This window comes from Nelumbo lutea, chromosome 1 (assembly GCF_056320005.1).
Source record: "Nelumbo lutea isolate HS-2025 chromosome 1, American lotus-T2T, whole genome shotgun sequence".
Taxonomy (NCBI): Eukaryota; Viridiplantae; Streptophyta; class Magnoliopsida; order Proteales; family Nelumbonaceae; genus Nelumbo; species Nelumbo lutea.
The window spans coordinates 148,099,194-148,122,440 of NC_142684.1; the positions used below are offsets into that span (position 1 = coordinate 148,099,194).

Here is a 23,247-nt window from a genome sequence, read left to right on the forward strand (position 1 = left end):
AGCACAGCTTACTGGTTAAAGGTAACAAGTAGGTCCAGGAATATGAGCATCCTTGCCTTACAGCAATGTAAATCGATAGATTTTGCTTAGAATATTTATATTTTGTATTTCTTGCCTATAGATGTATCTTTTTTATGCATTGTTTTCTTTTAGATATCTCAATCCAGAAAATATCTGCAACATATGGCATCTTACATAGTCTGTCAAACTAATTGATAATTTTATCACTTAATAAATAACTTAATTTTTTAGCAATAATAAAGATAAAAATTAGCATTCTTTTAAACAAAGACATTTCAATGGCATACCAGTAACCTGTGACTTAAGTTCAGTGGCAAGACGATTGGCAATATACAGCAGGTAGTGAGCATCCACACGAGCATATTGTACCATTTCTTCTGATAGTGGTCGCATCCTCCAGTCTTCACGCTGTAATTGAGAGAAAAATAAAACAACGCCTAACAATGTCAAGTTTTGAATTACTACATATTGCTTTTAATATGCATAATCATATGGGGGTATAGCAATGAAGGGAAAAGGTTTAAGTGGCTGGTCAAGGACATGGAAAGTGAAGTTCAGATGGGTGAAGAGATCTGCTAACCCATTTGCTGATTAGTTAGCAAAGCTGGGGGTGGGTAGGGAAGTTTTATTTTGGGCTCAGTTGTAATTTCAGACTTTGTCTGGGGGTTTGGCCTCAGTAGGGGGAGTTTAGAAATTTTATCTCCCTTTATGTACCATATTTACAGACTGATTAATGAAATTGTTGTTATTGATAAAAAACATATATGCATAAATGCATACTTATACATCCAAGGACATCTATGAATGTGAAATTGTGACATCCATATCATCCTTCCTATAAGGAAAAAAGGGGGAAAAAATCCAGACTTGCCCCCTCTGTGACAAATAATTTAAGGGCCAGCACTTCATTTTGTTCACATTAGGTTACATAATGATAAGAGACTTGTAGTTGAGAGAAACTCCAAAGTGGTTAAAGGGTGGCTGGAAAGTGGATCAAAGGTTAATAGCAGTACAGGAACACCACGAGAGAAATTGAACAGTTAGGAAAGGAAGTAGGAATCAGCTACTCATAGAGGTCAGCAAACTCAATGCCCGAGACAATAGCGGAGCAAGAGGTCTGTTGGGACCATATATATTGGGGGTGTTTTGCAAACATAAATAGAAAACTTAAGGCAGGGATAGGCAGTAAGGATGGCCCAAACAAGAGGTGTGAACTTATTGTTTATATTCATTATTTCATCACAATTAATAAAAGCTAAAGTTTCCAGTAAAAAAAAAGTATGAAGAAACATGCTGAAGAATAGACATGGAGCTGGTTCTTCTTTCTGTTAATTTCTGTTTTCTTGGGAATGGTGACATCCTTTCACTGTAACATTTCTAATAAAATTCATATCCGTTACCAGTCAAATGAGAGAGAGAGAGAGAGAGAGAGAGAGAGAGAGGAATATAAATATCTTTCTTTATCAATAAGAATACAAATATAATTGAAAAACATTAGAGATGTTTTTACAAAAATTAAAGAAAATAGTATAAATATATTCCATGAAATCCAAATAAATATAAAAAAAGCTGAATGGAATTGTAATAATGTGGATATATTGAAAGGAACTAGAAATTACTGCAGAGTGCAGAGATAAACATATCCATAAAGCACCCACCAATACAAACATGCATTTACATCACATAAATAGCAACATAAACACCTGCAAATATAGAACCCTAACACTGAAAACCCACCCACAGTGCAAACTTGTCTACAGATGCACATTTGCAGCATGGACCATGTACATACACTTGTAACGAGAAAAATAGAAGACGCACATGCTTCATTTCCTGATTTATAGAACAAAATGTGGATATTCATAATGTAGTTATAGAAGAGACAGCGGTAACAATAACATTAATGAACTGCATAAAAGCTAAACAACCTCAACTAACCTGAAGCATTTTGTTTGTCATCACACCACAATATGTTTCAAGTAAATATGCCAAAGACTTGTGCGGTTTTGATAGCAACTCACATGCCTACAAGGACCAGTATCAACAATGAAATTAGGGATAAGTACATTGCTGGTTGTCACGTGAATGTAAAGTATCCAAAACATGGTGAAAAATATTCTTCTAAACCAGATGATCCATCATTTTACGAAATGGAAAGAAATGGCAATATAAGTTATAACCATAAGTTTATCTGTTAACTTCATGATCTTTGGTCGGGAACTGTTTTCTCCAACCTAGAGGTATCAATCAGGGGACAACACCTAAAGGCAGATTCTAATGCAAGGACTAAAACAATATTGGTTGAACATAACGGGGACCCACAGCCACCTCTTTTGGAAGGAATAGACGCGACCTTGCCCCTTTGTTTTGCTTCTCGAGATCCATTGGCCTCTTCCTACAACCTCTCAGGTAATATTGTCAACTTGTTTTAGGGTACTGATGTGGGATTTCCACCTGGAACAGGTACTTTTGCAACTCAACTTAATTCAACAACCATGGGTGGAAAATATTTAAATGGGGATAAGAAGGGTTAAGGACGAGAAGAAGTGGAAAGGGGAAGGAAATTACAGGAAGAGGAGTTAGAGAAGATCTGGGATCAGATCTGTAGGTTTTTGGAGGAGTATAAGAGAAAGGAGGAAGAGGTAGGGCAGGGTGGGGTTCAAGAAGTTTCAGTAAAAACAGGGGCTCAAAGTAGCAAAAAAGCTGGGGATGAATCAGTTATGGGAAAGAAGCAGGAGGAGGAACTAGAGAGGATTTGGGGACAGATTTGTGCCCTCCTTGAGGAGTATAGGCAAACGGAGGAATCTGTGGAGGAAAGCCAAGGACTTCCAGAAAGGCAAAATAAAACAAAAACAGCCTTAAGTAGATCTGGAACAATTAACAATCGAAAGAAGAAGAAAAGATCAGAGGTGGAAAGGTTGGCATTAGATATAGAAGAAAATTTGGAGTTTAGCGAAAGAGGGGAGAGAAGGAAAGCCTCCAAGTAGAGGCTTGACCTCAAGAGGGGATGCCAAATCTTTTATATCCACGAAAATCATTAGTTGGAATGTAAGGGGGCTGGGGAGTGCTAGGAAGAGAAGGCTAATTAAGAACCTCCTTAGAAGGGAAAGGCCGGATATAATGATGCTACAGGGGACCAAACTAGCCGATATTGATAGAAGTTGGGCAAGAAGTATCTGGAAATCTAGAAGAATAAATTGGGTGTCAGCACCTTCTTGGGGGGCTTCAAGGGGAATTGTTACTTTTTGGAGAGAGGATGTTGTAGAGGTGGTGGAGGAGCTAGTAGGAAATTTTTCAGTGTCGTTAAAATTCAGGATGGTAGATGATGGATTTACTTGGGCACTAACTAATGTGTATGGACCAAGCAATTATAGAGAGAGGAAAGATTCTTGGGAAGAACTTTATGGGATACAAGGGCTTTGGGATGGTCTGTGGTGCTTGGGGGGATATTTCAATGCAATCCGATTTACGAATGAATCAAATAATCCCCAACAGGTCATCAAAACCAGCATTTGGAGATTCAATGATTTTATTAATAACTGTGAGTTAAAAGAACTTCCAATGCTGCAAGCCCTCTATAATTGGTCCAACTTTTAGGAGACACCAACCTTCTTCAAATTAGATAGATTCCTCTTCACTGAAAGCTGGGAAAATAAGTGGGCGGACTTGATAACTAGGGCTTTACCGAGAGTCACTTCTGACCATTGCCCCATTGGCTTAGGATAGGAACCTTTTAGGCAAGGACCCCGACCTTTTATGTTTGAGAACATGTGGCTGACTCACCCGGACATCGTGAAGAAAGTTGAGGAATGAAGGAGAGAAGACCTAAGGGGGGTGAAGAGGAAAGGGGTAAGATTCTACAAAAAACTTAAAAGATTGCGAGCACATGTTAAGGAGTGGAATAGGGAGCATTTTGGGAGAATAGAAGAAAGGAAATCCTCTCTTTTGGCCCAAATAGAGGAATTGGAAGCAAAGGAATCTCAAAGAACCATAAGCCCTCGGGAGAGAGATCGGAGATGGGAACTAAAAAGAGAGTTAGATGAAGTTGTTTTGAGAGAAGAAATTTCTTGGAGGCAGAAATCTAGATGTAAATGGATTAAGGAAGGAGATGGGAACACTAAATTCTTTCATAACCTAGCCAATAGAAGGATAAGGAAAAACCTAGTATCCAAACTGGAAGTGGATGGAATAGTCTTTGACACCCAAGAGAGGATAGCCAACTGTTTTGTTGAGCACTTCAAATCCATTTTGAGGAGACCCCTAAGACCTAGTGTGGTGTTGCAAGGCGCTACCTGGCAGAGGCTTCCAGAAGAGAGTAGAAGCTGGCTAGAAAGGAACTTTGAGGAAGAAATCAGAAAAGTTGTCTTTTCAATGGACAGGTCAAAAATACCGGGGCTAGATGGGTTTACAATGGCTTTTTTTCCAAGACTATTGGGATGTAGTCAAATAAGATGTAATCGAGGTCTTTAAGGAATTTGAGGATAACCCAGTTATGAGTTGTAGAATTAATGCAACTTTTTTAGCTTTAATTCCCAAGAAGAAAGAGGCCAAGCATCCAAAGGATTTTAGACCTACTAGTTTGGTGACTAGTGTTTACAAGATTGTGGCTAAGGTCTTACATTTGAGGATAAAAAAGGTGCTTCCTTGTCTTATCAGCCAAGCGCAAGGAGCTTTTGTTCAGGGGAGACAAATTGTAGATCAGATTCTAATAGAAAATGAATGTGTAAAAGAAATGAGGAGATCAGGGCGTCAAGGTTTTGTTTGCAAACTTGATCTTGAAAAGGCCTATGACTTGGTGCATTGGGGATTCTTACTACTTGTGCTGAGAAAGTGTGGGTTTGGGGATAAATGGTGCGAATGGGTAAATGGTTGCTTGTCCAATTGCCATTATTCCATCCTAGTCAATGGGGTAGTTAATGATTTTTTCCCAACTAGTAGGGGTTTGAGACAAGGTGGTCCTATGTCATTGTTCCTTTTCACTTTAGTTGTCGATGCTTTCAGTAGACTCCTCTCAGAAGTAGAAAGAGTCGGATCTCTAAGAGGGTGGAGAGTAGGTAGAGACAGAGTTTTAGTAACCCATCTTCAATTTGCAGATGACATAATAATCTTTTGTGAAGGTTGTGATTTGATGGAGGTAAGGAATTTGAAGGATGTAATAACTCACTTTGAGAGGGCCTCAAATTTAAAGGTAAATTTTCAGAAGAGCTGTGTTGTGGGAGTTCACTTGAACAGAGAGGAGTTGGAGTCTATAGCAGCCTCGCTAGAATGCACATGCTCTCAGTGGTCTCTATCCTACCTAGGACTTCCTTTAGGTGCAAATCCAAAGGAAAGTAGGTTTTGGAACCCGGTGGTGGAAAGATTCGAAAAAAGATTGGCAGCTTGGAAGAGAAACTATATCTCCAAGGGGGGGTAGAGTTACTTTGATTGAAGCAACTTTAGCCAACTTGCCTTTATATTTCCTATCAGTCTTTACAATTCCTAAAAGGGAGGCAAAGAGGTTGGAAAAACTAATGAGGGATTTCTTATGAGAACCTGGTGAAGAGAAAAAATATCACTTGATTAGGTGGGAGGTGGTGTGTCGGAGTAAGGAAGAAGGAGGTCTAGGATTAGGGAACATGGTGAGCAAGAATGAGGCTCTTTTAGGTAAGTGGCTTTGGAGGTGGCCCAAGAGAGGGAGAGGTTGTGGTATGAAGTAGTGAAAAGTATCCATGGTTGTTCCGAATCAAGTTGGGATGCGGGAGTATCCCGAAGGGCTTTGCTCACAACACCTTGGAAGGCTACCTCTGGCATTCTCCCTAAGTTCCTCAGTTTTGTAAGGTACGATGCTTGCTCCGGAAACTCCATTCTTTTTTGGGAGGATACTTGGGTGAGCTCTCAACCCCTAAAAGACTGTTTCCCTTCTCTCTATTCCATCTCCCTTTTTAAAAAGAAACCCATTTCTTGGTTCCTTTCCCCCTCGGTTTGCCCTTTGGCCTTAAATTGGGATTTTGGGTTTTGAAGAGGGTTAAGGGATGAAGAATCTCTTTACGTTTCAGAGCTGTTGTTGCTTCTAGATTCGGTGTGTTTGGACCCCCCCTAACCTGGATAAAAGAGTCTGGTCCTTAACCACGGTTGGCTCATTCACTTGTGCTTCTTTCTTTAAAGCCCTTTGCTCAATTGCTCCAACCCTTCCTCTCAGGTCTTTCCCGTTAAAGAGGTATGGTCAAGACCAATTCCCCCCAAAGTAGCTGTGTTCTGTTGGGAAGCCTATTATGGTAAGATCAATACTGTGGAAAACTTGCAAAAGAAGAAACCTTTTATGTGCTTTCCCCTAATTGGTGCTCTCTGTGTAAAGTGAGGAGTGAGGACTGTAACCATTTGCTGATATCATGCTCTTTCGCTACCAATATTTGGAACTGGGTTGCTTCTTTATTTGGGTGCAGGTGGAATTTGCCCTCTGAAGTAAAACTGTTGTTCACTCCGACTGCCTTAGGGAGATTAACAAAAAGAGGGAAGCTAATGTGGAAATGTATTAGAGCCGCTACGTTGTGGACTGTATGGGAGGAGAGAAATGCAAGAATATTTCAAGAACAAGGAAGAAGTCTTGCCGAAATCAAGGAATGCATATTGACAAGGACTATCTCATGGTTAAAGTCTTCACACTTGTTGGCAGATTACTCCTTTGATGACTTAAGGAGAAATTGGGCTGCAGTGGCTGCTACAATGTCCACCAATATCAAATCACAAGCTGAATGGATCCCCCCCCCGGATGGTGTGGTAAAATTGAATTTTGATGGTAGCTGCCAAGGTAATCTAGGGCCATCGAGAATAGGTGGGATTCTAAGAGACAAAGACAGCAATATGTTGTCTCTATTTTCAGGACCAGTGGGTGAAGGCGATTCAGTAAGGGCAGAGCTACTAGTAGCGGTACAAGGTATACAGATGGCTAATCAGCCCAGAAACAGCCTGTTGGGGCTACAGGGATCTGTTAAAGAAAGTTAAATGGATGACAAGGAATATGACTATGATGTTTCAGTGGGTCAGAAGATCAGCAAATGCAATGGCTGATTCTTTAGCCAAGCAAGGGGTGTCAAGGGAAGATCTATTTTGGGCTACTTTGTAATTGTGCCTCAGGCCTGGGCAGTTTTGGTGTATATGGTTCAGTCCTGGGGGGGGGGGGGGGGGGTAACATCTCGTGCCGCCTCCTAGGCTGATTGTACTATTGATATCTGATTTAATAAAACTACTTTCATTCATAAAAAAAAAAAAAAAAAAAAAAAAAAAAAAAAAAAACTGTTTTCTCCAACCCACCTGCCTTGAATTCCCGTCCATTTGTGTCTTTTTATTAATATTATTATTATTATTATTGGAAGGGAAACCAATACGCAGATCTGAGGACAAGATATTTCTGATACAGGAAAAAAAACTATCTACCCAAATAGTTGGCTAATTTATAGGGGCACAGCAGTAATATTTGACAAAACAACAGTTAAGGAACTCTAATAAATAATATTAGTTACCCATTTATCAAAAAAAATAAATATATTAATTACCAAATAACCTTGATTCTTGATATATAGGTTTCTTCATACCATGGTGGAATGGAACTCTAATACAATACATTGTTGTGGTAATACAAAATATGATAAGCCAGAACCAGAAAAGTAATGCTCACCTTTGCAGTGTCAAATAAGTTTACCACGTATATGTGGAAGTCTCTCTGCAGCCAGAGGACATCGTTGTCAGCACCATGAAAGACCTACATAAGAAATACATGTCAATAATTAGATGGTTGTCACACAAGTCATAAGTTAGTGCTGAATGAACTTCAAAGCGATGTGTGAATAATGATGAACAGATGAAGTGCGAAAACAAAAACGTTCCTGCATGTTAGTCTTTCATGATTGTTTCCAGTTTGATCAAATTACTTCCAAGGTTTACATCACAATTACTCTTCCTAACATTCTTAGTGTCATTGTGGATACCCTTTTTTTTTGAAGATAAATAAAGAAAAAAAAGTTTATTGCTAAAAAGAAGCAAGTGCACCAAAACTAGGTGACAAGATGTCACCCCCACCAGAATACAAGTGAGACAAAACAGAAACCACAAAACAAAACTTTCAGGATCAAAACAGACATCAGAACTCCTTTTATGAATTCAGAGAAGTCCAAAAATCAGCACCAAAGTCTTCTTTCTACAGAACATGAAACTCTAGAAGCAGCAGTACCAAACCAAGTGTAGATGATGTGATAAGGCTAAGTGTGGTGATCTCCTTGAAGGACGAAGAAAGGTCGGAGGTAGCGAAGGTAAATAGAGGTCTCAGAGTTGATAGAATCGTGTGCCAATCACAGTTTATTCCCCGTTTTATAGGGGGAACCCCGAGGCTCTCAAGGGAAGGAGCCAAAAGGGGTTTGATTAATATTTGGAAAGGGGATATTTAATCCGATGTCAGTTGTCAAAAGGACACTGCTGAGGGTTCGTCATGTATCACAGGGATCTTTCTAGGACGAAGTTTCCTTTCGCCTAAGGATTACCGTAGTGCACGTGTGCTACTTCCCCTCGCAGGTCTCCTGTATCGACGTGGCATGGATGACGTTAGAGTTAGCTTGACGTGTTTTTCTTAGTTCGCTAGGTGTCCTGTTGTGAGTGACTTTGGCTCATTGCGGTCGTGTGATGGTCCCTTGGTCCACCGCAGGTCCGTGGTGGCTTCGAGCTCATCGTGAACTTGGGATGAGTTGTGGGCTTCTCGTAGGCCCTTGGTGGTTTTCGTGTTATCATAGGTGCTTCCGTTATTCTGGTTTGATGCTTTCATTGCAATTACGAATGTAGAGAACCACATGTACTTACACCAAGAACTGACGAACTAATGACAACCACCACCTCTTCCAGTTTTTTCTTTTTCTCCTAAAAAATTCTTCTATTTCTTTCCTTCCAGATCTCCAAATAAACAGCAAAGGGAAGTACATGTCCATAAAATCTTAGTTTTAATACTACCTTGGATTCTTGGCCAGCAACTAAAGATTTCAGTCGGATCTAACATAGAGCACATGTCCACCTTGAACAGATTGAAGAAATAGGACCAGACTGGAGTTGTAAAGCTGCGATGAAGCAATAGGTGAAGAACATCTTTCTCTCCAGAAAAACACAGTGCACACTTAGTTGGAAACTGAAAACCTCCGAGCTTTAAGTTGTCCTGAGTTAATATGCAACCTCTAGCAATCAGCCAAGCAAAGGCTTCAGCCCTTGGTGGCACTGGTTTCCCCTAAACACCTCTAACTGGATCAGCCTCCACCTGATTTCTGATCAGAGCCGTATACATTGACTTGACTGTGAACTTCCCATCCTTACACTCTTTCCATAATCTGATATCTGCAGCTGAGGGATTGATTTCCAAGGCCTGAAGCTTTGCAATCAGCTCCAAACACTAACCACCTCCCAATCAAAAAGAGGTCTTCTGAAATTTGGATTCCAAACCACAGTACCATTAATTACTTCATAGAATTCTGAAATAGGCACTTCTTTCTTGCCCAGATTGTATAACCTTGAGCAGATTTCACAGAATTTCCCAACCCCAACCAATCATCTTCCCAAAACCTTATACTCGAACCAGTCCCCACTTTCCATGTATAAAAAGGAATCATCAAAGAGTTAAATTTCATAATCCCTTTACATACACTACTTAGTAAATGATTGACTTAAGACATTTGAAGATGGACAGAACCCAAAGAGGGAGGGGGGGAGCCAATATCTATGCTGCATGTAATCAAATATTGTTCAAGTTCTTACCAGTAACATTGCAGCACCAATGAGTTTACTAAGGCTCTGTTTGTTCCACTGTAAAATGGACATTTTCAACATAAATATTAGTTATATTTTTGCCCCTTTTACAGCCAAAACTGTGTTTTCGGGAGGCGGGGATCTCATGCCAATCAGGACTTGGTAACCTTACATGCATCTTTTTTCTTTTTTTGAAGGAAAATAACAAGAAGTTATGTTAAATTAGAACAAAAGGATCTACAAACAAATATAGCTAAATAAATACATGACAGCACGACAGATTAAATAGTGCACTAGACACCATTTTTTTGCTATCCTGATGGTAACGTTTCATCACCTTAGGGGAAAAATAATTGTATTTAAGGTTCAGTTTGGGAGGAGTGCAAATACAAATATGTATAGTGCAAATGCAAGGTTTAGAAATACAGTAAATAAGGTTTCATATTGTACACATTTGTATTTGTGATCTTCCGAAATTGAGCTTAAAGGCACATCATTTCATTTTCTTTGATTCCCAGGGTCAAGTTACATAATCAAGAGAATGCCAATACATAGCAAGCATGGAATGGATAAAAAACAATACAATAATTAACTTCACTGCAAAAGGAAAACCATTGTTTTCTCTATCCATTATGCAACTTCAGTACCTTGCAAATACTCGGATTAGAAAAAACAGGGCGAAGGATGCTCATTACATCGTGGAGAGCGATTGTGTCAACCAGATAATCTTCCTTCTGAGTGGAAATCTGTTCGAAACTCAGGGACGCATGAGATGTAGTGGTTCATATAGTGTACCAAAAAGGTAATAGAATCGAGGATTATACCTGCACCAAAGCCGTAAATCCTAGGAAGGAGCGCAGGCTATGCTGTTCTGTATCAACTGCGAAAACTCGTTCGTTCCTCAATACCTCCACAAGCTCCTTCAATTGAGACTCCGTCTCAACCCAAACATGAGAACCACTCATTTTTAAATTAAATTCACCGGTAACGAAGGCGAACTCAACCGGAGGTTTCTCCAACAGAGCTCTAATCTCTTGTTCATATGGATGTGAGTTTGAAGCCATCTCTGAAGAAATAAAATAAAGTAAAGAAGCATTGGTGAAATTAGCCAGGGTTTATGCACCTAAATCTGATAAACGAAATGTACCTTCATGTCTTTCGTTTCGATTGAAGTGTTTGAATGGAATATATGAGTTATCAGCCAATAAACGTTTGAAGGTATTCTGTGGCTTCTGCTCTTTCTCCAGGTAGCAGAGATTTGCAGAAAACTTCTGTTTACGACGTCTCCGATAAATTGTGGTGACGAAGAATGAGATTGCAGCAAAGCAAGCTACTGTGAATACGAACTTGATCTTCTCCACCTTTTCCATTTTTTTCTTTTTTTCGGAGCTCGGCTCAGCTCAGACTTCAGAGTCTCTACGAGTATCGCTTCGCCGCTTCGATATCTTTAGTTGTTTGTACTTCGAACACCGCAGCTGTTAGAAGTAGACACTCTAGATACTTTTACCGAAAAGGGCACTTTAAATATCTACGGTCAGACTGCAGGCCTGTTTAGAAAACCGCCGGAAAGGATTTTGATCCAACGTATGATTCTAAAGACAATAAATACGATTATGATTAAGTGGTGTTGACAGACAACTACAACCCTAGGTCCGTAGGACCCATCCTACCAGTGGACTTAAGAGGTACGTGGATCCGAACCCGGGAAGGACGGATCATGTCGATAACCGGTGCCCAGATATCTCTGATTGAGGACTTGACGTCTGTTGATCTGGTTTTGGAATTTGGAGCAATGAACAGTAGAACATGTAAAGTGATGTAGGCGTTTGGTATCGACGGCACTGTATGTGTGAGGTTTTAAGAGGACAGGGTATAGTAGGGACAACATAAATAAGCACTTTAATCAACCGAGGGCTGGCTCTTACCTAGTTTGTTCTCGTGGAATTGAATCCCGCAATCAGCACTTTTAGGGAAGAAAGGATCAAGGGAAGTTATTAATGATGCATGGTATTGAATAAAAAAAATGGAGAAGTGCCGATACATACAATGCAGAATTCTGAATTTCAGCCCCCTATTATTAGCCTTTTCCCCCTTATAAACCATATCTTGCCCGTGAATTTAGCATCAATTCATGGTCATGATGCATTCTCCTTGTATTTTAGAACTATAAAATTCTGATTGTCCTTAAAAAAAAAGGTAATCATTTTAAATAAGCACTTGATAATTATTTTAATAACTGTCAAAAATGTGTTTTAATCTTTTTCAAAAGTGGGATTTTGAGGGACAGGTGTCAACAAATTTTTCAAGTGCTCATTGTACGTATTTATAACCGTTGTGCCTCTCAAATCCGAACTCGGTTTTAAGCATCTTTGTTTGGCACCGGTGCTGCCAACTAGGAGATCTTCTTTCCCACAACAGGAACCCTCCTACCTTTCACTAAACAGCAGAAAGAATCCGTCGATGCTGTATATATGTTGCAGACATCCTAGAGTATCTGGCGAGCTCGAGTTTGGCTGATGCTATAGATATGTTGTAGAGACTAGAGAGTACTCGATCCATTTGTTGCCTAGGATTTCAACGCCCTCAACAAATAAACAAACCCTAGAGAAGGCAAAAAGAAAATGGAGGAAAAGCCATGGCTATTGATACTTTGGGAGATGCTTGAGTATGAAAATTGAAGGATAAGATGCGAGCAGTTTCGTCATGGCCAGACCTTGAGCCATTTCTTCCCCCAATCTCCCTCTCTGTCTCGTTCTCCACCATGGCCAGACCTTGAACCATTTTTTCTCTCAATCTCCCTCTCTATCTCATTCTCCTATGTGCCTACTATTGCCATGAAGATGCAATGCATCATATCAATTCAAAACTTTACCATATTGGATGCCACATCATGTTACGTTGGCAGCAAGGGATACAAAAAAAAATGATGCATTCAATGTTTCCTCAAACCATACCTTCCTGATTTCTAAGGCATAGCCATTTTTTCTTCATTTTATAGAAAAGCATAATCAAATAGTACACTGTCTTTTAGAGTGACATTTTTTCTGTCATAGTGCCAATGTAGTACCGTTTTCTGGAGCAATGGCATCGATGCCAAACACTGTCTATATTTTTATCGCACAAGTGTTGTTGCTTGTTAGGCATCTCAAGCATCACATAAGCAAAACAAAAATGCAACAATGAAAACATTAAAAAATCAAAACGGTGTTTTCTCTCAAAGTGAATTTCACATGACTTATAATAATAAAAAATATAAAACGTTTTTAATTGATCAATCAGCCAAAAAAATCAAGTACAATTGTTATGTGGTGCTGATGTGTCACCAAAACATAATCACAGAAGACCCCTTTTCCAAACCAGCTTACAATACCAAGGAGCCACCCCTTGGTTGGTTTAGAATAAGTGCCTACTAAAAGGAACCAAAACACAATAAGTGATTTTTCAAAAAAACACTTGAAAATAAAAAGGTAAAATTCTGAACTTGTTAAAAAACAAGCTTTTTTCTTGGAATGGTACTTATGCAGACTTATTTCACGCATATAAGTGCTTATTGTTTAGTCCACCCTATATAATTGCAGCAATACTTGATGATGATGATAAAACAACATAGTGTTTGATGATTATTATTAAGAAAAACAACTATGATAATGATAAATTAGTGAATCCTTAATAGGGAAGAGCACCACCATGCATGTTTGTGTTTTTTTGTTGCAAAAACATGCATTTTTCTCCAATGCTCAATTTGGAAAGAGAACAAATACATATATGTAAAACGCAAAGCCTTGTATTTTGAATTTCTAAACCTCTATTTATACTATATATATTTGCATTTGTACTCTTTCCAAATTGAGCCCATATAATAAAGTATCAATACATATTATATTGTATTATATGATAGGTTATCAATACATATCATACCATGTTGAACTTTGAACATTGGAAGCATGTGTGAAAACCTCATATAAGAATGGACATTCGTTGAAACATAAATAACTATGTATATGATGAAGGGTAATTTGGTCATCTGAATTACATCATGATTTGTGTCTTTCAAATGACACCATGGCGTTGAGTAAGCAAATAACCTCGACAAGTTGATTAGTAGCACTTCGCCTGGGCCAACCTAAGGTATATAAGGTCTCTAATCCCTCATATCTATATAAATGTACCACTCATCTCAGACAAGGTACATGCGATTAAGCTCTTGCACTCTTTAAACTTCTAAGTCTCTCAAAGAACTCTTTGCTGACTTAAGCATTTGAGTGCCCACCTCAAGTAAGAGCAACTCAGGCACTTTAACTCTCTCTGCCAACACCTGATTTTTGCTCAATCCACCGCCTGTACCCTCCAATTCACCCTAAACGCCCAATCAAAATCATCCAACCTCTCTGAAACACTCAAAAACTCATAAAAACCCGACTTTCAGCCCTAAAGCCCTAAAATTCACTGTTAAACCTTTTTAATACCTATCTAATGGCCCCAGTCGACCATCACTTACACCTCAACCATTAGATCAAACACAACTACCAGACCCAAGACTTCCCAAAACACATGCCCACGAAAATTTAACTCAAAATTCCTCCGTTCACCCTTCTATCAAATAAATACTCCATTTTCGACCTTCTTGTACCCACAACCCACATCCACTTGATCCGAACACTTCTCAACCAATCAAACCTTGCCAATCACCCCAGAATACCAGAAGACCCCTACATATGAACTTTCAGCCCCAAATTGCCTTTATTTGCCCATTCATCACACAAAGATTCCATTTCGACCCCTAGATTGACCAAATTCACCCCTATCCAAATCTGCCCAATCCGGGCCCAGTTAGGCCAATCTAAACCCGCTAATCAACTCAAAATGTCCAAAAACCCCACCCTATAAAATTTCAGCCAAAAATACCCTCATTAACCATTCCATCCAAAAAGATTATATTTCGGCCAATCCTATTGGTCCACACGCACAAACCCACTCCCTGTGGTCGATCCCATCTCAACCCTTCATTTTCGATTCAAAAATATCCACCCTTGAACCAGGCCCTAGGTCGGTTCAGTTTCCTGGACCGGTTCTAACCCAGGTTTACGAAATTCCGAAATTACCCATAAATTTGGTAAAATCACAAAAACACCCTTGCATTCAATATAAAAATGCTTGAAACCTTCATTTACCTAATCCGAGAAGTTTATGAAGAGAGGACTGTTTATTCTATTCTCCGCTCGAACCAGCGGTAGAGCAAGAAAGATCACCTTTCTCTTTCGATTTCACCTTGCTCCCTTTCTTCTTCTCCCCTCTTTCTCGATCTTCCTCCTTTTTCCCCTCCTTGTTCTTCCTTCTTATCTTCTGCCAGACCCAGCAGTACAACAGCGGTGAGACGGAATCTCCCCCACCACCAAATCTCTCATTCTCTCTTCCTTTAGTTTTATTTGTTTCAAAAACACGATTGTCGTCATTGCTTCATCGCCTTCTGATCACTTGCTCCTGTTGTTGCCCATCCCACCTTCAACGTGAAGCAGAGGAGTTGCAGAGCAAGCTCCTGTTCGAACAGAACACCTGTGCAACGTCGGGTTCAACTTAGCCAAACAATTTGGGTTTCTCTGAAGTCCAGAAGCAGACCATTCTCCCTCCACCGAAGCTCAGTCTGTTCTTTCATTTTCCGACAATGTTTTGGGAATAAGTGTGATCAGGTAATCTTTTCTCGACCAGTTCTCTCTCTTCCTCTTATTTATTTACTGTCTTTTTTATCTATTTATGATCGAAGGATGAGAAAGGGGAAGAGCCGATTCTCAGTAAGCTCCTGTACCCTTCCTAATCCTGCCTTGCATAAATCTTAGTTTTAAATTTGTTTATCTATTTCTCTGTTGGTTTCCTTTTTTATAAATCTTCTCTGATGTTTTTTTTACACCGCATTAGTTATCCCTTCGTTGAACTTTTTAAATCTGTTTTTGCGTTATCTTAGTTTTTAGATCTTAATGTTAAGCCTGTTTCTCTGTTCCCACGTTGGTATCTTTTTCTTTAAACCTTCTCTGATGCATTTTACCAAACCATTTGTATTTCCTTGTCCTTGCACTTTTACCATTCTTTCTTTGTGCACTTTACCATTTCTTCTCTGATGCATTTTACCAAACTGTCGAATAGCAAGTTTAATTGGTTTTTGATATATTTCTTATTAAACAGCATATAGTTCTGCATTTCTTTAGACAGCTTTTAATACATGCAAAGAAGTGGTTGACAAATAACATGTCATTCGTTTGAATGTTTTATTTTCCCGTCTTAATGTAGGTTGTCTTTCCGTTTCTTTTTCTTTCACTTTTCTTTTTATATTTCTTTTTATTATGGATTTTCATTTTTATTTTTACTTCTTATCTTTATTTTGATGTTGTGTTATCTTGTTGTTCTTTACATTATCTCGGATCCGGTTAAAGGATTTGTTTCTAATTAGTTCAGTAGGAGTGGTAGTTAACCTGTGGTTTCTCTATAATGATGTTCAGCTATGTTTTTCTTTCTTTCAGTTTATTTTTATAACATGATTTAGGGAGAGGGGTGCCTAATCCCTTCCCTCTCCCGTCTTAGTCTTACCCAAGCTGGTTAACCGATGCTTTGGTATTTTTGGAGTCACTACAAGAACAAAATATTTTTGAAAATCATTTCCGGAGCTCCCATCACCTCAATTTCTTAAATTGATGGGTGGCGACTCCATTTCCAGCCCAAGTGGCAAGTGAGCCGTTTTCCGACACTCACACTCTTTCTTGCAGAACCATCTAGCTTGGCTAGACCTAGCTCGGCCAAACTTAAGTTGGCCAATGACAAAAGAAACTTTCAGCTCGACGTCTGAGTCACCTGCCAAGCGAAATCCGTTAGATCGCGCACCATCAATTGGCACCGTCTATGGGATCCACTACAAAAAGCTAAGTTCTCACCTCTAAGCATTTTTATAACAACACCCATGGCTTCTTCAAGCAAGCAACCAACCAACAACAATAACAACAACAGGTCACTAGAGGACACGACCAGCTCAAACTAATCCCAAAAGTTTCCTCAGTGACGATTGGACAAATCAACATACCTTTGGCTCCACTAGGCGTCTCTCCTATCCTCAACTCGGCCTTTCCACCATCTCAGGTGAATGCGCCTCCTCTTGCAGTCGAGCCCTCTGTGGCTCCTGCTGGGGTCGATGCGCGCCAGTTCTATGACTTAGTGCAATGTGTTCGAGGGATGAGCTCCCAAATGAGGGCCTGAGAAGATAAGTTCGCAACCCTAACAGGGGCAACAAGACCCAACAACAGAACTAGCGAACATAGCAGTAGCGGCCACAACAACATCAGAACGCTGGTTGAATCCTAACCTAGCTCTTATTCGGGTTCCTAGCTAGGTCCTTAACTAGGTTCCTAACTAGGTTCTTGACCAAAACCTGAACCAGCCCCTGGTGGAAAGCCAGGCTACCGCGCCTATCGGGATTGAAGCCATTAGTTCATCAAAAGGGTCCAAAAGGAGGCGTTGTAGAAGTATTCACCGTGCCTCAAAGATTAGTCAGCTCGCTTCATCTGTGAGCGAGATGGATAGAAGAAATGAAAATAAGGAAGCCAGCTAGGTAGGTAACTCGCTTGGGTGGTCAATATCTCGCACCTCACCACTGGCCCCCGAGATACTCATAGCTCCACGGCCTAAAGACTTCAGGGCCCCCAGCCTCAAATCCTACAATAGAACAATAGACCCCGAGGACCGTGTTAACAGTTTCTAGGCCTTAATGCAACCACATGGGGCCAACAATGCGAGCTTGTGCATGGATTTCCCAACAACTCTACAAGACACAGCTCAACTGCGGTATTTAGGATTGGCCCCCATCTCCATAAAAAGCTGGGATCAGTTCACTAATCTATTTATTACTCATTTCACTACTAGAAAAAGGTGTCCTAAATTTGCAATCTACCTACTGAACATCGTGTAATGACCAAACGAGACGCTCCATGAGTATGTCAAAAGATTCAACCTAGAACGTCTCCAAAATCCCCAACCTCGACCTGATGGTATAACTCATCGTAGTAGTGAACGATTTCCACCACCTTGAAGAGGAAGCGAGCAGAAAAGGAAGCGGGAAGCAACAAATAGCGACGAAAGAATGTTGTCGAAATGGAGTCGGTCACCCCACAACAGGCAAAGTAAGTCGCTGAGAAGAAAGAGCAAGTCTCCCCATCGGAGTTCAGGATTAGGCCGATGATCTAGAACCCCACCTGTACAAAATAGAAACTATACTGCCCTAAATGAAAAAAAAAAGGGGCAAAATTTTAATGCATATTAAAACAATTGAATATGTAAAGTGGCCACCTAGGATAAAGGGTGACCTAACAAATAGGAACCCAAATAAATATTGTCATTTCCATCGTGACATAGGTCACAACATCGAAAATTGTAGAAACCTAAAAGACAATATCGAAGAGTTGATCTGTTGTGGGTATATAAGACAATTTATCAAAAGAGAAGAAACATGTTGACCTGCCGAGCAGCGCAGGGAGGCACCTCAGACAAGGAAGGAGCAGGAAAGAGACCAGCCTCCCCGAGACTCGCACAGAAGAAGTAATCTATTTCACAGAATGCGACTTGTGTGGTATATAGTATTCCACATGATGATGCTCTGGTTGTGAAATTGACAATAAATGACTTCAAAGTAAAAAGAATTCTGGTCGACTCAAGGAGCTTGGCCGACATCATCTTTCAAGAAGCGTTTGAGCGGATGGAGCTCAACAAAAAGAATCTACAACTAGCCAACATACCCTTGGTTGGCTTCAACGGGGAGGTGGTCTAGCCCCTTGGCTGGGTGAGGGTACTAGTTGTAGCAGGTTTGACCCTCAACTTAGTCCGGTTTGATCACGACTTCCTTGTGGCCGCAACCTCCTCACCTTATAACGCCATCTTCGGCCGACCAATCCTGTACGCCCTCCGAGCAGTAGTGTTGACCTATCACTAGGGGTGATCATTTCAGCCAGGCGTGGCTCGGCCCAAAAATTCTGAGCTTGGGCCTGGGTTTTGTGTTCAGGGCTGGCCCAGGCCTAGGCCCACATCATGCCCACAAATTTATATATATTTTTATATATAAATATTATAAAATGACATGTATAATTTATATTATATGTAATATTTTTATATTATATAATGTATAAAATAAGTTTATATGCATGTTATGTCATTTAATATAAAATATTATAGATATGTAATGTTTTATATATGAAAGACATTGGCCTAGAATCAGGCACGACTCGGCCCGGGCCCATGTAAACCTGGGCTAGGGATTATGTTTTAGGCCCGAAACCTCGGGACGGGCCGAGCCTGACCCATGATCACCCCTACCTACCACCTGGTGGTGAAATTTCCTATGACTAGAGACATCAAAGTTATGCAAGATGACCAGCTTGAATCTCACAAATGCTACGTAGCAACGCTAAAGGCTAAGGGAAAATAGTCGTCGACGTTGAATTGGAGTCGCCCCTAGAGAACATCGACGATTGAGATTGGCCTATGGAAGATATTGTCCTAGTGTCAGTCTCAGAGGCTGAGCCAGAAAAGACAGTTCAGATAGAAGCTCGCCTCATCGAACCAGTGTGCTCCAATCTGGTAAGTTTTTTACTTAATAATCTAGATGTTTTCGCTTGGTCGATAGTAGAAATGCCCGACATAGACCCCTCCATAATTACTTATAACTTAAATGTTGACCCCTCAATCAGACCAGTCCGATAAAGGAAAAGGAACCTCACCTTGAAAATATGGAAGATAGTAGACGAGGAACTAGGGAAGCTACTTATAATAGACTTCGTTAGAGAGGTTCAATATTCGAGTTGGATTGCAAACCCAGTACTCGTGAAGAAGACCAATGGCAAATGGCACATGCGCATCAATTACAAAGACCTTTACAGAGCCTGCTCGAAGGATAGCTTCCCACTTCCAAGAATCAACCGCTTGGTAGATGCGACCTCGGGGTTCGAGATGTTTTGTTTCATGGATGCATACTTCGGCTACAACCAGGTTTCGATGCACTCGATCGACGAAGAAAAAATTGCGCTTGTAACTAAGATGGGCTTGTACTACTACAAAGTCATGTCCTTTGGCCTAAAAAACGTTGGGGCGACTTTCCAACGTCTTGCAAATAATGTTTTTTCAATCATAATTGGAAATAAAGTTGAGTGTTATGTAGATGATATGGTTGTAAAAACTGAGTTTTCGAATTCTTCAATTGCTGACCTATATTGCATTTTTAATGTCTTAAGAAAGTACAACATGAAATTCAACTCGAAGAAATGTGTTTTTGGTGTCACATCAGGCAAGTTCCTCGGATACATAGTTAGTTGACGTGGCATCGAGGCCAAATCGAATAAAATCCAGGCAATTCTAGACATGTGACCTCCCAAGTCGGTTAAAGAAGTATAAAAGTTAATTGGCCAAATAGCCGCCTTGAACCAGTTTATGTCTAAGTCAGTTAGGCGGTGTCTCCCATTTTTTAAGGCCATAAAAAAGAACCAAGATTTTGAATGGACCAAAAAGTGTCAGCTTGCCTTTGACGAGCTAAAAAGGTATTTAAGTTTGCCACATTTGTTGACCAAACCCGAGCCCGAGGACGAGCTTAAAACAATATGAAGCAAAAATGGTAATACAACCATCTTGAAAGCTAAAATCTGGGATGCTCTCCGTTTGCAAAACCAATCCATTCACTACCGAAGGAGACTACTCTCCTCATAATTAACATCCTCAATGGTGTCTCAGAAGTCCCATGGCAATGTCTCTTGCTTCTTATAGAGTGCAGGAATCTAGTCTAGAGTTCATCATCAACATCCATGTATGGTTACTACCACAGAGAAGGCAACACAACTACTAGCTGGCTAGCCAACCACTATGACGATCTGGAAGCCTCACGTCAAAGCTCCACCCCTGAGATTGTAGTTTCTTAATTCTTTTAGATGCACTTGGGAGGTCTCTCCCCCAATGGTGCTAAGTTTCCCTTGTTGTATAAAAAAATTGATAGCATAAGGTGCACTATTTACTTGAGTTGAGGACGAAAGTGAGAAGAAGCTGCTTCAAACCAAAATATTGATCGATTCGAGAAACCTTGAACGCTCTTTGTACATTGAGCATATTTGATTGAACTGGAACAGAAAGATGGTTCTCTTTCTACCTCAAGTATACGAAATCGAACATAGAAACAAAAGCATTGTTACCCTTCTACTTGCACGTTGAAAATTGGTTTTAAGTTCTTAACAAAATTTCTTGTTGTAACTTGTTTTCTCCTCTTTAAACCTTGTTCCACATTGGAAAATTACTGAATTTAACTTGAGATATTTGAATAGGAGCTTGTTTATAATCCTTAGAATTATAGAGATGATAGTCTAGAGACATGCTGTCGTGCAATGTGCATGCATATGTGTGTGTGACAAATGAGGCGCTTTAGAGGCGCACTTTGCTTCTACCCACATAGTTCGCATGAAGTGACTATAATTTTTGTGCGAAGATATATGTTGCGATGAGAAGATTTGTGAAATCACAAATCACAAATAGATGACTTTGCAAAATAAAAAATTACAGGCGTGGACTTTGCAAAATTGCAAATCGCTAACTACAATTTTGTGAAATCATAACACACTAAGCAAAATTACAAATCACAAATAAATGACTTTGCAAAATTGCAAGTTGTGACTCACGCTTCACAAATAGAGACTTAAGAAAAATAGCATCCGATTTGAACCACACATAAGGGTGTGTTTGGTTTTGAAGGCTGAACCATGACCATTGATGCTTTTAGTTAATCCAACGGTTATGACTTGATTGGGTGTGATTAAGGGACATTATTCAAATGTTGACAGTCACTAACTATTAACTAACTATGAACACTCACAAAGTTTGAAATCATGATTGTACAAAAAGCCTCTTCGAACCAACACATTCCTCTTCGTGATGACTCTCGAACCAACACATTCTTCAACTTCACTGGTTGTAGTTTCTCACCCAAAGCTCTATTGTATCCTGAGAACGAATTTTCCTATAACCCAACAACAAACTCATTGAAACTGAATATGGGAAAATAGCGTCTAAAGATAGAGTTTTTAGATATGCCTTAGAGCATATCTTCCAAATTTCCATGACCTAATTCCCAATAATTTTAGAATGTTATTTTTCTATGGAGGTGGAAATTAACATGACTTCGATTGAGATGATGAACTAGGACCTTGTTTGACTTAACTAGTTTGATGGAGCAAATTTCAATCTACGGAAAGACAAGATGATCTTCCGGATTACATTGAAATTGTACTATCTTTTGGATCTGAATTTTCAACATCTTCTTGAACCTATTGAAAAGACATAGAAAGAAAGAGGAAAATGAGAGAAGGATTCACTTTTGTGTTAAGGACATGCACTGAGCACTTTATTAGACTAACTCTACAATTTTTACAAGGAACTCTCATTTTCTAAAGGAATATGGAAAACTTTGGAATTCAAGGGCAAGGTGCAAGAAATAGGTATATGAGCAAATATCTCACCGCAAAATACTTTGACTTCGCCATGAACGACCATAAGCCCATACTAGAGCAAGTTCATGAGTTGTAGGTGATAGTTAACAAAATTCGGTTTCTAAACATCATCCTTCCTGAGTTATTCCAAGTGGGAGCAATAATTGACAAACTTTTACCCTCTTGGAAGGATTACAAAAGAAACTTTTGCACAAGGCAAAAGAATTTACCTTAGAGCAAATTCAGTAACACCTTCGCATTAAAGAAGAATCTCGGATTAGAGACAACATGGATAGGACCATAGCTAGTATATTAAACTCTAAGGTTAACTTTGTGGAAAATGGATTGAAGAAGGCTTCCCTTGCATTGCAAGTGAAGAAAAATGATCGAGAAAAGGAAATAACAAAAATAGTAGTTGAATAGTCTAAGAACTCTAGATTCTAGTTTTCAAGTAAAATTAGGAATGGGAGAAATAAGAGTGAATAGCTACATTCTACAATAGTGGCAAAGGTTGTAGTGATTATTTTTCTTTATAGCTTGAGACGTTTTGGATGAGGATTGATCCATTCTCCATTCATGCTAGAATATAAAAGAATTGTTCTTTATTACATCTCTCTCTCTCACTTGTGATTGAGTATTTGCAAAATGATGTAGAATATAAAAGAAGAACATTAAAAAAAAAGGAAAAAAATTAGGAGGGGTTTAGAGAAAGGAGAGGCATGTGATGTAGCATACATTGCTTTATAGATATATATATATATATATATATATATATATATATATATATATATATATATATATATATATATGTATGTGTGTTGTATATATATATATATGTATGTATGTATTGTGTGTGTGTGTGTGTGTGTGTTTATTAGTACTGGCATTCGAGCTGTCTGCTAGTAGGGAGGACCAGATCGTGCATCATTAGTAAGCATTATTTTTTTGGTATGTATTGTTTGATAAACTTGTATTACTT

The 23,247-nt window shown here is 39.5% G+C and overlaps 1 protein-coding gene across 5 annotated transcripts in view; it reads right to left on the minus strand.

Annotated features, from left to right (window-relative positions):
* LOC148878263 (Polynucleotidyl transferase, ribonuclease H fold protein with HRDC domain-containing protein) overlaps nt 1-11,274 on the minus strand; it is a 31,597-nt gene extending 20,323 nt beyond the window's left edge. For 3 of the 5 annotated variants that reach the window (XM_088951658.1, XM_088951678.1, XM_088951650.1), the window contains exons 1-6: nt 10,925-11,273; nt 10,602-10,843; nt 10,425-10,523; nt 7,676-7,759; nt 1,960-2,046; nt 309-429 (exon numbers count right to left, since the gene is read on the minus strand). In XM_088951658.1, coding sequence (XP_088807784.1) covers nt 309-429; nt 1,960-2,046; nt 7,676-7,759; nt 10,425-10,523; nt 10,602-10,843; nt 10,925-11,147 — 856 coding nt within the window. In that variant the 5' untranslated portion in view covers nt 11,148-11,273. Of the gene's footprint in view, nt 1-308; nt 430-1,959; nt 2,047-7,675; nt 7,760-10,424; nt 10,524-10,601; nt 10,844-10,924 lie in introns of all 5 variants that reach the window. The other 2 variants (XR_016101165.1, XM_088951671.1) reach the window with 1 other exon arrangement.
* Between the last annotated feature and the right edge of the window lie 11,973 nt (nt 11,275-23,247).